General features: G+C 40.1%; 2 protein-coding genes across 2 annotated transcripts in view; both read right to left on the minus strand.

Moving 5' to 3' along the window:
• Positions 1-18136, minus strand: part of DTWD2 (DTW domain containing 2) — a 207070-nt gene that overhangs the window by 24894 nt on the left and 164040 nt on the right. The window lies entirely within an intron of this gene.
• LOC141407133 (uncharacterized) lies at positions 211-6663 on the minus strand. The gene is made up of 3 exons (XM_073995104.1): positions 6615-6663; positions 2212-2682; positions 211-604 (listed from the first exon to the last, which is right to left on the minus strand). The coding sequence occupies exons 1-3, from the start codon at positions 6661-6663 to the stop codon at positions 333-335; spliced, it is 792 nt and encodes a 263-aa protein (XP_073851205.1). The 3' UTR covers positions 211-332.

Below are 18136 nucleotides of genomic sequence, written 5' to 3' on the forward strand. Positions count from 1 at the left end.
ACAGAGCGTAGGGGAGAAGTACTACCCAATTAACGCCAGTCTCCATGGTCAATTTAGTTAAGATCTCCTTCAGAGTCCGATTCATCCTTTCTACCTGTCCTGAGCTTTGGGGCCTATAAGCACAATGTAATTTCCAATTTGCCCCCAGAATGGAAGCCAAATCCTGACTTACCTTAGCAACGAAGGCTGGTCCATTGTCTGACCCTATTTGGACGGGAAAGCCATACCTGGGGAGGATTTCTTCCAAAATTTTCTTTGCTACAACCTGAGCAGTTTCTCTCTTAGTTGGGAACGCTTCTGTCCATCCTGAAGAAGTATCTCAGTCTCTGACATTACAGCCGCTCCTGCATACCGCTGGCCTTGGTGGACATAGCTGCTGCCATCAGTGAACCAGGTGAGTTCTGTGTCGGGGAGCGGACGATCTTGCAGGTCCTCCCGCACCCCATGCACCTGAGCCAGTATCTCAGTGCACTCATGGGACGGGGCGTCCAAGTCTCCGACTTGCAGATCTGAGCCTTTGTTGCTGAGGCTCGGTAGCCTAGCTCCCCCAGAGTCTTCAAGAGGTCCTCAGCCCCTCGAACACAAGTTTCCGGGGACCTGGCCGCTATTAAGAGATCATCAACATATTGCAAAAGAGTTATTTCAGGGTGTTGCCGCCGGTACTCACCCAGATCTTCATGAAGGGCTTCATCGAACAGGGTTGGCGAGTTCTTGAACCCTTGTGGCAGTCTGGTCCATGTTAGCTGACCGTTGATGCCCCTCTCAGGATCCGTCCATTGAAATGCAAAGAGTTCTTGACTTTTGGGAGCCAGAGGAAGGCTGAAGAAAGCGTCTTTTAGATCAAGAACGGTATACCACTGTTTTTTGGGATGTAAGGCACTCAGAAGGGTGTATGGATTGGGCACAGTGGGATGTATGTCCATGACCCTTTTATTAACTTCTCTTAAATCCTGTACTGGCCTGTAGTCCGTACTGTTGGGTTTACGAACAGGTAACAGTGGAGTATTCCAGGATGAGTGGCAAGCCCGTAGGACTCCCTGGTCTAGGAGTCGGCGGATATGGGGCGTAATTCCTTCTCTTGCCTCCAGGGGCATAGGATATTGCCGAACCCGAACCGGGTCCGTCCCTGGCTTAACTTCCACAAATATGGCAGGTCGATGTTAAGCTAGCCCTAAGCCCCCAGTTTCTGCCCATGCTTCAGGGAAACGCTGGAGCCAAGAGTCAATTCCCTGATCGGGGGGCTTTTGCTCTTGATGGAGTCAGTACTCATCTTCTAAGGTGACAGTCAGGATAGATATTGGCCTGTTTTGGGAATCAGTTATCTTGGGCCCTTCTGGCTCAAAGTGGATTTGGGCCCCCATCTTTGTCAGCAAGTCCCTCCCTAGTAGAGGGCAGGGGCTCTCTGGGATGACTAGGAAGGAATGGGAGACTTTTCCCGTTCCTAAGTCTACAGTCCTCTGGGTTGTCCAGGGTATTTTTTGATGCCTGTGGCCCCGTGCACCCAGGATGTTTTCTTAGACATTTTTCCAATTGGTTTGGTTAGGACTGAGTGTTCCGCCCCAGTATCGACCAAGAAGCGAACTGGGGACCCCTCCACTTGCAAAGTTACCCTGGGTTCGGGGAGGGGGCCCGAACCCCGTCCTCCCTAGTCAGAGTCCTGGGTAACGAGTACGGAGGTAGGGTTAGCTGGTCTCCGTTTCTTTGGGCAGTCTTTAATCCAGTGGCCACGTTCCTTGCAATAAGCACACTGATCTTTTTCTAATCCTTGCCTAGGGCCTTGCTTTTTCTGCTTTCTGTTTTGGCCATTTCCTGCCTGGGGGAAAGCTGCTACTAAGACTTTGGTCATTTCTTTGGTTGCCTTGAACTGTTTTTCTTCTGGAGTATTCCTATTATTATAAACTCGCTGGGCCATCTGAAGGAGGTCCTGAATCTGCTTTCCCTCTAAACCTTCTAATTTCTGGAGTTTTCTTTTAATATCTGGTGTTGCCTGGTTTACAAAGGACATTACTACCGCTGCCTGATTTTCCGGTGCTTCCGGGTCCATAGGGGTAAACTGTCTGAAGGCTTCCATTAATCTCTCTAAATACACAGCGGGGCTTTCTGTCTTACCTTGTAACACAGAATATACTTTAGCCAAATTGGTGGGCTTGCGAGCTGCAGCCCGGAGACCCGCCATTAGAGTCTGGCGATAAATGAGCAGTCGTCCCCTACCTTCTGCCGTGTTGTAGTCCCATCTGGGCCGGGTCAAAGGGAAAGCCGCATTAATGAGGTCAGGATTTGCAGTTGGCTGGCCGTCATCTCCTGGAACCAGTTTTCTGGCCTCAACTTGGATTCTTTCCCGCTCCTCCATTGTGAACAGGATTCGGAGGAGCTGTTGACAGTCATCCCAGGTCGGCTGGTGAGTAAACATGACACTGTCTAACAACGAGGTTAGATCTTTGGGATTATCTGAGAACCGAGCATTTTGGGACTTCCAATTGTATAAATCACTGGTGGAAAAAGGCCAATACATGAGACGGGAGAGCCCGGTATCATCGAGCGATCCTATTTCTCTGAGAGGCAGGGCTACAGTGGAGTCAGGGAGTCGGGAAGCTTGGTCCCGCTGTAAGCGGCCTCGTGTTCGGCCGGCCGGCCCCCCCAGGTTACTTTCGCTCTCGGCTGCTTCCGCTTCTCGGTTTCCCTCTACAGAAGCACCACCCTAGGGGACTGGGTCCTGCGGGATAAGGTGCTGATATGGTGGGGGAAATGTGGGTTCTAACGTTAGGGGGTCCTGGCTGTCCGGCAGCACAGGGGCCGAGGGAGCAGAGGGAGTCTTTTGTCTTGTAGGTCGCGTTACTAGGACTTTGCAGGGCTCAAGGATGAATGGAGTTATCCAGGGTGGTGGGTTTTCCACAAGATCCTGCCACACTAGAATATAAGGAATTTGATCAGGATGTCCTGACTGCCCTGGCAGGAAAATCTTAGTTTTTACCTTAGTAATAATAGAGAGACAGAAAGTTCCTTCAGAGGGCCACCCTACGCCGAAAGAGGGCCACTCCGAACGGCAGAAAGTAACTAGCTTTCCCTTCTTTAGTTCTATGCTTAAGTTACGCCCCCGAGCCTTCACATCCTTAAAATTGGTAACAAGGAGTGAGCACGGCGTGCTCTGGTTGTTGCCCATCTTTGGACTGCTCCTACAAAGAGAAGGGGGGACGAAAATGAGTGTGAAGCAGAGGGGAGTATCCGACAGGTCCGGTCCTGGAGGGGGAAGGAAAGGTTTTATGTTTCGTTTTGGGCTTACACTTAACACTTAACAATAACGGACAGACAGTAATAACGATGAGCATTCGCGAGCACGTGTCGGACTTCCGACCTGAGTCAGACGGGGCAACCAAGGATGGAGGCCCCCAGATGGGCACTGGGGAACGTCTCCCACCAGTCCCGAGTGGCTGTCTTCTAGCGCGTCCGCCAAGACCGTGCCACTTACAGAACAGACCAATACAGATTACAGATTACGGATTTCGCGAAATTTCAGGGAGACAGACAGAGACAAAGACAGAGACAGTGACAAAGCCGGCTTACCTACAGATTAAGATCCGTTGACTTGGGGGTCTGGTGGGCTTGGGGGAAATCCCGGACGAGCCCCCATTTGTTATGCCCAGACCGTTTATTCCCCGAAGAAGACCACCAGAGTCCAGAGTCAAAGCTAAGCAGCAAGGATCTTTATTACAGGTTCGAACCTGGAGCTCTCACTTGCTCGTGAAACGAGACGGGCAGGAGAGCTCCCCTACTGAGCTCCGAACAATGTTATATAGTCTAAGGAAAGTAGGCATAGAATCATTATACAAATTAGAGGTATGATTGGCTGGAGTTTGAACAAAGCGATTTGGCAAACTATGATTGGTTCCCGCCATTTCTGATATTTCAGTACAACCCTTGAGGCGGAAGAGCAGTTTTACACAAAGGCAGTTAATTATATTGCATCAGGTTGCACGACCAGTTTATGGCTATCTTGCTTAAACACACCTTGTGACCTGGCTATCTTACTTAAACATTCCTTGTGACCTGGCCTCAGAAAGAAAAACATGTACTTACAGAACTTACGAAACCTCTGGTACGAGCAAAGATTAGAGAGCAGAACAAGGGTGTAGCGGGTGGGGGGCGGGTACACATCTATCTTTGTGTCCTTTCATTAATGCTCTGTAGAGTCTCACAGAAAGGTAGCTGGCCTCTTGGAGAAAGATGATTTAGCAAACATCTGTATAGAATGATGAGGTGATAGAACAGAGCTAAAGGTCAAGGTACCACCATGTCATACATCTGTAACCCTAAGGCTTAGATCCCAGCTCCTGGTCTTGCCAGGGAAAGGGCTAGTGTTTCCCCCACAATAATTCATCTTTAAACCCCACATTCCAAGAGCTGAGTATCTTGCTAGGAGCCTACCATCCAGCCATATTATGTGCCATGTTATATTTCTGTGCACAGTTCCAGAGGTGAAGGACAATGAGGAACTGCATACCTCCTACCGCTCCTCTCCTCTTAAGTTGTCTCCAACAGATGCTATTACAGGCCTAGGTGCACTGTCAGGTCACTCAATCTTGCAAGGCCTTTAAATGGACCGAGCAGAGGCTTCAGAAAGGAAGTGAGGAGAAGCTCAATATGCAGGTTGAGGTTTTTAAATCAGAATGATGAAAGGAGATTCTTTGTGGTTTGAATACGATCAAGCCCAGTTACCTAGGGTTGAAGGTTAAATGGTGATTAAGGCAGGACAGAAATATAACCACAAATGCATTTACTAGCAATTCCCCTGAGTTAGAACTCTCAGTAATAGGTGACAAAACAAGGTCCAATGAAAGGAAAGTGAGCTGGGATTCACAACTAACAGTGGGAAGCTAATTATTTCTATTGTAGAAAAGAAGACTGCCTAAGGCAAAGAATGCTGCAACATCACAATCTGCAGCTACATCATCAGCCAAGATCAGTTAGTAAAGTCTATTGTTCTTCTACATTCCTGCTGTTTCAGCTCAGCGTAAAAATGACTGATTATAATACTGGTCAAAAAACAGTAAGTTTTCCTTGAAAGATATTTTGTCCTATTAAAAGCAGTTTATACAGATAAAGTCATGTCAGTGTAGGGCTTTGGGGCTCTCCAAAAGGTTTAAAGTAAGAAGAAATGATGTCCACAAACTAGGCATAAACTGGTAAATTGTCTAATCACCCACAAGATACTTGAAAAATTTTTTTAATTTGAAATTTTTATAAAAATGGGGTTTTGCCATGTTACCTAGGCTAGCCTCAAATTCCTGTGCTCAGGCAATCCACCCACTTTGTCCTCTCAAAGTGCTGAGATTACAGGCGTGAGCCACTATGCCTGGCTAAGATGTGTGAAAATTTTCAACATGAAAATGTTGAAAAGGTAAGATTTAGTTCATTAAGACAGATTGGATTCTTGATAAAATGAAAATAAAGAGGACTGTGAAATTAAAATTAACATGATAAAGACTGGTAATTCCTTTGTTATAGACGTTGAGCAAAAAAATGAAGACTTGATATTTTTGGCCAAAAAATTTAGTGGTACAGTACAGAAATTAATCACTAATGAACAAGTCAGAATGAATCCCCAATATCCTGAAGTTTTATAATGTTCAAGTGCTAGACTCGTAGGTAGTGTAAATGTTGACTTTTTGTTTTAAATCAGTGGAATACTTCACAAAGAATTCGTGCTACACAGGTAATTAGGCTTGATGGACAGAAATGGTGAAGTGTTTGGGTTTTCTTAGTAATTCAAAAGAAACAAACTATAACGTCTTCACCATACTTTCACAGTAAAACTAGGTGAATTTCAATTTTCTTCATATTCTGAGCTAAAATTTTTGAATACTTTAATAAACCAAAATGAACAATCAAGAGATAATTTTCTTACCTTTCCAAATGTGAAAAAAGGGGTTTTGGTTCTAAGCACAATTCCAGGGAACATTACTAAAATATTGCAGAATACGTGTACAACCTCCCAATCTTATTACTCTGATGACAATGCTCCTTTGGATGTTTATAACCAGGTATATTTTTAAGAAATCACTTTAATAATTTTATTTAAAATTTTCTACCACCAGTATTTTATAAAGGAATCTGTATGGCTTAGGGAGAGGATGGATATTCTTGAGACCGATGGTTACAGGTGTAGAACTTTATAGGGCTAGAACTCTTCCTTGTCTGAACTATATTTATACCCCTCTTCTCTCCTGTTACCACCTGTTTACAAGGGTCTCTGTAGACTAGTAAACACTTTTTTCTTCGTTTGTCATATATGTTTGACCCTTTTGAGAAAACACATTCATTTTTCATCATGAGCTCCAGAAATGCAATGAAGAAATCTCCCCATCTAGAAAGGCAACCCTGATATCATTCACAGGATGTGAGGATCCTGGGCAGCATACACATGATCCCAAGTACCTTTTCTGCACAGTGGGGATCAGTGTTAGCTGCCTGCTCCAGGATCCGTGTTTCCTCTGTCTGGTGTAACTGCTAATCTAACTGTTAAGTGCCCTTCAGGGTTTCTCTTCTGCTAGTCACAAGTTTTTCTAATAGTTCTCCTTGGCTTGGGTAACTCCCTGAACTCTAACACTATGACAAACCATTAGCTGGTTCATCTTCAACACTCAGCTGGAGATAGTCATAATACATTGTCAAGGGGGAGTAATTGGGGAATGAATAGTAAGTGGAAAGCCCTTAAGCAATAAATGTCGCCTTTTCCTCAAAAGGCAGCATACACATTTTAAAATTCAGCATATAGCAAGGACCATCGTTTCTCTTTGCTATTCCTGACTTTTGAGCAAGTCAGACAAGTTGAGAGTACAATACTCAATATTATGATATAGATTTTATTATTCATTTCCTACTTAAAAGGAGTGGGAAGATCCACTACTGACATTATGTTTAAGGTGCTGCCACAGAATCTGTTCCAGAATTTCTATGAGAATTTTAAAATCTGAGAATCAGGAGCCCAGTTTGCAATAAAATCAGGCTAAGTTCTCTACAAATTAGAGAGAACTTTTGGGGAACTTTTTTAAATACATGGGCAAACAAGTTGAAAGAGGAGAAAGAAGTTCTCATTGGAGTCAAACTCCTGGGAAAAAAAACCCTGTAACTTGTGAAATACTAGGATTGTGTACAGCTGATTGGTGGGATCCTAGCAATGCACAATGAGAATTTTCTTTGTAAATTAGAAAACTTGGGTTTCATAATTTTATCATTTGAGAAAATCTTTTGTAAAAAAAAATATATATATATATATATTAGAGATCTATGAGCCATTACTTACCTTACTTACTCCTCATATATACTCCATGCAGGCCTAAGATAACAAGTTAAAAGTAGCTGTCAGATGTATAATGCCCCATTAATTAGCAATTATTTTAGGATTCTTCATATATCATCCCATTTTAATTTTCCATATTACGACAATATACTTGAGGGCTCTGTATTCCATAACTTAATTTCAGAAATTTTTTTGCATGTTTGATAAATATTTAAATGAATTTAAGAAAAAAGATTATTAGCTTCAAAAAATATATCACTTCCTTTGGGGGGGGTGTGTGTTTGTGTGTGTGCTCATGTACATGTGTGTTTATGCATAGTGCTGTTCTTATAACCAAGAAGTATTTTTTTAATTTTACCTTTTGGGGAATTTCTGTATTCACATCAAGTAATGCTGGTACAACTCCAGACAGCAAGCTCTCAAGCTCCTTCAGGTTCTATTTTTAAAGAGATTGTTTTGACAGCTCTAATTATGGCATACAGAAATGCCAGTTGGGTAGCTGAACTTGCATTTCAAAGACTAACCTTCAAGAATTGATTTATTAAATATGAAATATGAGCATTAAGAATATCATACATTTTACATAGAATATTTGGGTTCCAACATGATTTATTCTCTGGAATCAGTGGTCAATCCAATCTTTTGCTACTGTCTTACCTGAATTATGCACTAGGCAGGACATTTTCCTGTAGAAAGGAGCAAATAACTAGAACAACCTCTCTGCAGGAAGGCCCTGATAACACATATTACACTTCTTTTTCTGAACTATACTCTCGTGATAATAAACTGAAGTAGGTTAAGAAAAGAAAATTAATTTTATTATAAGAAACACCGAATGAAGCTTTTATTCACTTATGACAGAGATTTACCACATGGTGAGAATAACATTCTGGACTCAAAGAAAAATTCAGATTCTATTCCCCACTCAAAAAGGAAGTAGATGTGACATGGATTTTAAGGTGATAAATTAGGGAATTAACGATTAGATCACAAGGATTGAGACAAATATTTTAATCTAACAAGTATATATAAGATATTACTGTTGTTATATCCTTCCTTACAAAGACCAAGATAGGATTAAAGGATTTGCTAAAGACTACTGATGCCTACCACTGCGATGAAAAGTAAAAGAAAAGTTAATAGGTCATTTGACTGGAATTAACATTGTTTTTTTCACCTAGACATTTATATCTACAAAAAAAGTATTAACGGGATAGTCATGTCATACAAGGTGGCTTTTTTCTTTTAAGAACAAAGTTTATTTTAAGAATAAATATCTATGTGAAAATATCCTAGCCCTATTAATTTTTCCTATCTAAACCCCAAAATATCGGAAAATCCAAGTAGCTAGATTTTTTTTTTTGCATACATCATTGTAAAATTAGCCATTTTGATGACCCTGAAACAGTGCTCCAGCACTCCAAAATACAATTTGAGTTAGAAAAATACCGATCATGATCGGTAACTTTTCAATGTTAAATATATTTAAATTATTTGAAAATGGATACACTGTGTGCATCTTAACTCTTAAGTAACTAATGCAAATAGCAAGAATAATGTTCTCCAACCATTCTAAATAAATGCAAGTTGTACTGTACTTTTAGAGCTGTCAATAAATCTTCAAGAGTGAAACTCAAGGAATACTCTTTTTGCAAGGTTTGTTTTGATGGCTCCCAGTAGATGGACTAGAGCAAAATCCATCTTATGAGATGAAGGAAGGGAGCCCATTTGTTTTATTATTCAGAATAGTCTCTTCTGTATCTTTATCTTAGATGCAAAAAAGGACTTCTGTACCTTACCGAAGAAATTCAGATCTTTATTTGCAGCAGTAAACATGAACTGGCTTATATTTTCTAATTCACGCTAAAATAAGTATCCCTATTCTATACTAAACATGTATGATGTCAAGATATTTTAAACACCAAGAACAAAATGTCCTTTTAAAAACTATACTATTCCTTAGTTATTCATTAATTTGACAACTATTCACATTGAACATTAAGGGCTAAGCAATATGGTAGACACGTGAGGAGACAATGGCAAGCAAAAACTTGGCAGAACTTGCAGTGCAGTCAAGGAGATGGATATTAATCAAATAGTTACCCAAATAAAAAATACTGTACCTGCAAAATGGTATCTGTATTAGTCCATTCTCATGCTGCTAATAAAGACATATGCAAGACTGGGTAATTTATAAAGGAAAGAGGTTTAATTGACTCTCAGTTCAGCATGGTTGGGGAGGCCTCGGGAAACTTACAATCCTGGTGGAAGGGGACACAAACACGTCCTTTTTCATATGGCAGCAGCAAGGAGAAGAATGAGCAAAGAGGGAAAACTCCCTTATAAAACCATCAGACCTCATGAGAACTCACTCACTACCATGAGAACAGCAGCATAGGGGTAACTGCCCCCATGATTCAATTACCTCCCACCAGGTCCTTCTCATGACACATGGGGATTACAAGAACTACACTTCAAGATGAGATCTGGGTGGAGACACAGCCAGACCCTATCAGTATCAAAGAGAACATAGCCTTATGTAAAGTGTGTATAACAGGGCTATGTGACTTGATGACATTAGGAAGGTTCTATCAAGAAAGCTGTTAGTAACCCACCATCGGAAGGATGTTAGACACTAACCAGGCCAATAAGAAAGCAAAAGCATGAAAGAGAGAAAGATACAACATGTGCAAATGTCTTAGAGTGGGAGGGAACATGGCAAATATGAGGACCTAAAAGATGATATTCTGTATCTGGGAGAGAAAGGGTAGCAAAGAAGGGAACATGGCACAAGATGAGGCTGTAGATGCAGGTTGACCATATAGAGTATTTTAGCACATATTATGCTTTGGCTTTGTTTTTATTAAGTGCAATAAGAAGCCATTAAAGATGTTAGATAAGAGACATACCTCCACTTTCCATTCTTTTATCCTAACTACCTACAGGCTTTCCACTGACCTTTCTCTCACCGTGTTCCAGGGAAAACAGAATGCTTTATCTAATAATCAATTTGGGAAGAATATCTAGACATGAGTAGTTCAACTCAAAAATCCTTCTTCCCTTTGCAAGTAGGCATGCCTCAGAAGAAATTACAATGTAAATCTTACGTTGGCAGACCTCCAATGAAGGCAGGCTACCTGGTCCAGCACTGGCCAGGGATGGGTGCGCAAATCTACCTGATTCTGAAGCAGTTTTCTATTTAGTTCTCAAGTAAACTACATTCTCTATGCACCACCTGCAGTGATAAGGATAATATTTTGGTTCTTCTTTTACTTCTATTCCTTGTTTTATTATATTGTTTATAATCCAGGCAAAAAGAGGCATGCTGTTTATTAGAGGACCCCTCAGAGACTCAGCAGAACAATTCTGATGAGGGAGGCTACATGATAAAAGAAGAAATGGATGAAATAGTCGTTGAGAAGAGCAGAAGAGTAACTTAAGAGAAAAGTAAGTACGAATTAGACAAATATGGTGGCCTTTCTTGATGTTGATAATGGATTGATAATACTATCAGTGTCCTCTCTTTAAACTTTTTTTTTTAGCACACTCATCTCTTTAAGAGACGTATAAAACAGTCAATACTTGGTCTCAGCCAGGGTTATAGTTTTGCTAGATAATGTGACTTGAAGAAAGAGGGGCACAGGATTTCAGGATATTGGCAAGAGTTTATCAGTTAATTTACTGCTGGATTTCCAATGCTTAGATCAGTGCCTGACAGTTATTAGATGCTAAACATATATTTGTTGAATGAATGAATAAGATGGTTTAGAAAATAAAGCCGGGGTCTGATTGAGCAAAAGACAGTACAGGGATAAATGAACTAGAAGACTTTCTGAGGTCAAAGAAGGATTACAGTGAAACTATTAATACCTGAACAAGAGGGAAGAAGGCAGGTGGTAAGATACTAAAAGATCATTTTCAAGTTATAGCATTTACAAGTTAAATGGTGGAACACAGGGCAGTGAAATGGGAGGTTGAGGAAAAGTGGAGGAAGTTATTGAGGATGTGGAGGTTAAAAATCTTGGAGACCATAACAAGATCTCAGGAAGGCTGATATCAATACCTGGAAGGGGCAGAAAGAGTATAACAACTGATGCCCCTTCTTCATTCAGTGGGGAATGAAGGAATTGGTATTTCATTAATAATTGGTAAAAAGAGAAAGAAAAAAATTCTTGCCTAATTCATGTCAGTATTTCTTGTAAATCTTCATCAATTCTACTCCTATCTCAGTTGAACTCCTTCTTATCCTTAGGTTTATGATCCAGTTATAACTTTTAGCCAGGATTCATTTCTTTGAACTTAAATATTTGACTGTACATGAGATGAGTCCAATAAAGTACTAACAAAGTTGTACTTGTAGGATTACCAATGTCATCAAACTGGGATATGAATGAAGCATGGTGAGAATACAGGACAATTTATCACACAGCATAGAAAGTAGGGTGTGATAGTTAATATGAAAGGCTCAGGAGTCATAAAAACCTAAGTTCCAATGCTGATTATACCACCATTTGCTAGGATTTGCCATTTTCTTTAAAATCTAGGGGGAAAAAAAAAAGGCCTCAGCTTCCTCATTTGTAAAATGCATCTAACAACAGAACAAACTTTAGAGTTCATTATGAATATTAAATGAAATAATGCACTTAAAAACTTTGTAGGATCTAAATACATACGAAACATTTATTATTGGTTTTTATTTTGCAACGATTAAAGTATTTTAAAAGAAATACAAAATATCTTACTACATATGTACCTATATCTGTGTGTGTGTATGTGTGTGTGTGTGTGTGTGTATACACTATCAAAGAGTACAGAAGAGCTGATAATAAATAGCAACAGTCTTCTTCCCTGCTTCTCTGGATACAAGTCCTTCACCATATATGTGACTTGTAAGTATTTTCTCACAGTTTGTGTCTTATCTTTCAAAGAGAAGGAATCTTAATTTTGATACCAATATGTTCATTTTTTCTTTTATAGATCATACTTTTGGTGTTGCATCTGAGACATTTTAGACAAATATAAGGTCACAAAGATTTTCTCTGTTTTCTTTTAAAAATTTTATAGTTTGAGGTCTTACATTGATGTCTAGGATTCATTTACAGTTGACTTCTGTATAAAATATGATGTTTACATAGAAGTTACATGTGTGTATTAAATTGTTCTGGCATTATTTGTTGAAAAGACTATCCTCTCTTACTGAATTGCATCGTACCTTTTCAGAATCATCTTTTATTTTTAAAACTTTTTTTTTTTTTAGATGGAGTCTCACTCTGTTGCCCAGTTGAAGTGCAGTGGTGCGATCTCAGCTCACTGAAACCTCCACCTCCCACATTCAAGTGTTTCTCCTGCCTCAGCCTCCCAAGTAGCTGGGACTATAGGCACACACCACCACACCAGGCTAATTTTTCACATTTTTAGTAGAGACGGGATTTCATCATGTTATCCAGGATGGTCTCGATCTCCTGACCTTGTGATCCACTCACCTCAGCCTCACAAAGTGCTGCGATTACAGGCATAAGCCACTGCGCCTGGCCTTAAAAACACTTTTGAAACTTCTGCTATAACAAGATATTCCAGGTTTATTCATGTACATTCTCTACTCCAGTCCTAGAATTAGCTATTTCTCCAGGGAGTGCTGGCTATTTTTAATAAGAAATATGTGTGTACGTCTTTACAGAATTTTGCTGGAAGTCCCACCCAACAACTTTCTTTTTTATATCATCCATACCCAGCTGCAAAAGATGCTAGACAATATAATTTTTTAGTGTGGTAGACTTTCTAGAGTACTGTTGTTATGGAATAAAGATAAGCTACATATTATGAGGCAATTTACATTTGTTCATAAGTTGAATAATGTGATAGAGAATAAATTCTTAAGACCAAAAGCACAACTTACATTGATACGGTTGATAACGTTACAATTAAATTTACTCTAGAATATATACTATTCTCAAAATATAGTCACAGTGGGAGAAGATTTATAACTTTCAAAAGAGAACCGGTGTCAAAATCAACAGAAGCCACACCTCATGAACCTTATCCACTGCTAGGATTAATATAGATCCAGATATCATGGATTTTGAGCTGATGCCATAATTACATGAGTCTTTTTGGGATCACGGAAAGGAATTAGTGAGTCTTGAATATGGAAGGATGTGAATTGTTGCTCCAAAGGCAAACTGAGGTAAGCTGTCTGCAAAAATAGCTGCCAAGAATTCCTACCATTCCCATATGTGTATGCCAGTCTTTTTGTCAAGAGATCGACTTTATATCCTTGTTTGAAACTCAGATCCCCTCATAACTTCTATCAGCTGCTAGAATATAGTAGGAATTACGTTGTGTGAATTCCAAGACCTCAGCTACAAGAGGGCTGGAAGCTTCTGCTTTCATTCCCTTGGGGGCCTGAGGCACCATGTCAAGTAGTCTGGCCATGCTGTTCCATAGGTCACATGGAAAAAGGCCAAGAGAGCCTGTTTCAGCCATTACAGCTGAAGCAAAAGACATGTAAATGAAGCCATCTTGGATCATCTAGCTCTAGTCAAGTCTTCATATGACTACAGCTGTAAGAGCAATCTCATAACACTAGGAGAGGAAAAGCATACTTGAGACTAGTCCAACTGAGCACAATACAGCTATCAAAATAATGAGCAAATAAATGGTGGTTGCTTTAAAGCATTAAGTTTGAGGTGGTTTCTTACAAAGTAGTAGATATCTACGTGCGATGATATTTGTGAGTCATGTAAATAACTGCCAAAGAGCAACTTCAGTAGAGGAGGATCTTAATAATCAGGTGGACAAGATGACACCATCTATGGCTGTTAGTCTTTTTCCCCAGCCACGCATGCCCTTGCCCAATTGGCCCATGAACAAAGTGACCATAAAGACAAGGATATAAATTACACATGGGCTCAGCAACATGGATTTTCATTTCCCAAGGTTGATCTAACTACCATCACTGCTGAGTACCCAAAATGCCAATAACAGAGACCAACATTTAACTCCATACCATTCCATGACTAGTTCAGCCAGTCACTTAGTGCCAGGTTGATTATACTGGACTACTTCCATCACAGGAAGCTCAGTGCTTTCTTCTCACTGAAACAGACATTTACCATGGACATAAATTTGTCTTCTCTGCCTGCAATGCTTCTGCCAAAACAACCATCTGTGGACTTCAGAGAAACACATATTCACTACTGTGATATTCCACATAGCATTGTTACTGACCAGGAAACTTCTTTTGTAGCAAATGAAATCTGGCAATGGGCTCTTGCTTATGGAACTCACTGGTATTACCACATTTCCCATCACCCTGAAGCAGATGGCCTGATAAAATAAAATAATGAAATCATTTGAAAATTCAGTTACAGCACAGTAGGATAACTGTATGGCTGAGATAATGTCCTCCAGAAGGTGGTACATGTCCTGAATCAGCAACAAAAATATGGTACCATTTCTCCAATTGCTAGGATCCATGGCTCTAGGAATCACAGGGGTAGAGGTGGGAATGACTCCTCCTTAACCCTTAACCCCAAAGATAAACTAGCAAAATTTTTGTTTCCTGTCCTTGCAATTCTAAGGCCAACTGGTTTAGATATCTTAGTTCCCAAGGAGGGATGCTTCCATCAGGGCATACAACAGTGGTTCCACTAAACTGGAAGCTGAGACTTCCACCTAGCCATTTCAGTTCCTCACGGCAGAAAACCAACAAGCAAATAAGAGGAGGGTTATAGTACTGACTGAGGTAACATAATCACTATCAAGGGCAACTGGGTTGCAAAATACAAAATGTGAGAGAGAAAAAGTATGTCTAGAATGAAGGAGATCCTCTACTGTGTTTCTCAGTTCTCATGTGTCCTGTGATAAAATTTAATGGAAGAGTGGCATCAGCAAAATGGCAAAATAGAAGATCCCCCAGCATCACTCCTCTCAAAAAAACGAAGCAGAAACTATTCAGAGACAAGAATACCACTCTAAATTAACAAGAACTTATGGGAGGAGCAGAGAAACTCCCTGGGCCCACAGAATGGAGAGAGGCCATGATCAGTAAGAGAAACCACCATTTCGGATTGTGCAGCCCTCTCCCCAAATCCTGTATAACAACACTCACAAAAAATTTCCCTAGACTCATGATTTCCAAAAAATTTGAGGTGAACATACAATCTCCCCAATGGTTTGAGAGTCTTTGTGGGAAGTCCACTCCTGCCCACAGGAACCACTGAGAATACCACGAGGATACTAATATTCATTCTAACCAATAGTATACTAGCTAGTGTTCCACTTCCTCTACATCCTTGCCAGCATTTGTTATTTTTAGTCTTTTCAATAATAGTCATTTTAACTGGGCTGAGATAATATCTCATTGTGGTTTCCATTTCCATTTCCCTGATTAGTGATGTTGAGCTTTTTTTCATTTACCTGCTGGCCATCTGTATATCTTCTTTTGTGAAATGTCTATTCATAGTTATTTTGCCCATTTAGTAATTGAATTATAATTTTTTGCTATTAAGTTGTTTGAGCTCTGTATATATTCTGGTTATCAAGCTCTTCTCAGATGAGTAGTTTGCAAATATTTTCTTCCATTCTATAGGTTGTTTCTTCACTCTGTTGATTACTCTGATGTACAGAAGCTTTTTAGCTTACTGCAATCCCATTTGTCGATTTTTCCTTCTGTTGCCTGTGCTTTTGAGGTCTTACTCCAAAAACGTTTGCCCCAACAAATGTCCTGAAGTGTTTTCTCAAAGTTTTCTTCTATTAGTTTTATAGTGTGAGGTCTGTAAGTAATTCCAGCACTTTGGGAGGCCAAGGTAGGACTGCTTGAGGCTGAGAGTTCAAGACAAGCCTTGGCAACATAGCAAGGCTTGTCTCAAACTCTTGATATGTTGTTTCTACAAAAAACAAAACATTCATAGTGTCAGGTCTTAGAACTACGTTTTAATCCACTTTGATTTTTTTATATGTGGTGAGACACAGGGATCTAGTTTCACTCTTTGGCATACAGACATTCAGTTATCCCAGCACCATTTAGTGACTTCTCATTGTTTTCCCTAATGTATGTTCTTGGTGCCTTCATTGACAGTGAGTTGGCAGTAAATGCATGGATTTGTATATTCTCTACTCTGTTCCATTGGTCTATGTGTCTGTTTTCATGTCAGTACCATGCTGATTTGGTTACTATAGATTTGTAGTATATCTTGAAGCCTGGTGGTATGATGCTTCTAGCTTCATTTTTTTCTGCTCACAATTGCTAAGGCTATTTGGGGCTTTCATGGTGCCAGGTGGATTTTAGATTTTTTTTTTCTATTTCTGTGAAAAATGTCATTGGTATTAGGATAGCAATTGCATTGAATCTATAGATTGAGTAGTATAGGCATTTTAACAATATTGATTCTTCCAGTCCATAAACATGGAATATTTTTCCATTTCTTTGTGTACTCTTCAATCTCCCTCACCAATGTTTTATAGTTTTCATTGTAGAAATCTTTCACTTCTGTGGTTAATTCTCAGGTATTTAATTTTATTTGTCACTATTGTAAATGGGACTCCTTTCTTGATTTTTCAGATTGTTTGCAGTTGGCTTACAAAATTGCTACTGATTTTTGTATTTTGATTTTGTATCCTGCAACTTGACTGAATCTGTTGATAAATTCTAATAGTCTTTTAGTGGAGTATATAGTTTTTTCCAAATACAAGATCATATCATCTGCAAGGATAATTTGACTTCTTCCTTTCTATTTGGATGCCATTTCTTTCTTCCTCTTGTATATCCTTTCCCAGGGAGAAGATAGCATGTTTTCAGTTGTTCCATAGATACCTACATCATGGTAGACAGAAGCATTTTGCTATTTTCCTTATTTGGAAGTAAAGTTAAAAAGAGTGTGTGAAGGCCAAGCAAAAGGTGAACTGTGTGTGGTCACTGTATTGTCACAACATGGTTAAACTAGGAACGTTATTTCCCAGAATTCTATTTCCTGTATGCATCCCAGTTAGGGTTGGCCTGAAGAGGAAGTTGCTTGAGATTTGGAAGGTGGAAGTAAAAGAAATGGCCATTATTTTCTGAAGGTCAGATAAGGTGTTAGACAAATGTAAAGCAGTCCAGCAGTTTCCAGCTTGTTCTGACTCTCCTTTCCTCTTGTTCCTGCCTGCTAGTCCACCTGACCAAGAGCAGCACTAGGCCCACTAGCAGACATCTTGACGGGAACCTACAGAGACAGTAGCTATTCTGAGGCAAATTCTCCTCACATTCCCACTTTGGTGGCCAAAAGTGCTTGGCTTCTCAGAAATTTCCTTTAAGATCTCACTTGCTCACCTATGCCAGTGCTTCAGGAGGACTGAGTAGTGACTCCTTTTCTGATCCTCTAATTCCCTCTTTTTGGATCTTCACTTTCCTAGTTCCACTCATAATTGTGTAAGGTCTAATACCTACAGTAAATCCCTTTTCCATAACACTCATATTGGTTCTGTTTCCCAGACTAAACCCTAAGACAAGGCCAAAGCATAGACCATTTCTTATAAGGTCTATTCTGTGCTGCTGTAACAGAATACCACAAACTGGGTAGTTTATAAAGAACAGAAATTTATTTTCATCACAGCTCTGGAGGCTGGGAAGTCCAAGATTGAGGAGTTGGCATCTTGTGAGTGCCTTCTTGCTGCATTATCCCATGATGGAAAGCAAAAGGGCAAGAGCCTAACAGGGGAACAAACTCACCCTTTCATAATGGTACCAACCCAGCCATGAGGGGACATTCAAACCACAGTAGATCACTTATTTTAAACTTACCTTCTAATACAGGCATACCTTAGAGATACTGTGGGTTCAGTTCCAGACCATGACAATAA

Source organism: Macaca fascicularis, chromosome 6 (assembly GCF_037993035.2).
Source record: "Macaca fascicularis isolate 582-1 chromosome 6, T2T-MFA8v1.1".
Classification (NCBI taxonomy): Eukaryota; Metazoa; Chordata; class Mammalia; order Primates; family Cercopithecidae; genus Macaca; species Macaca fascicularis.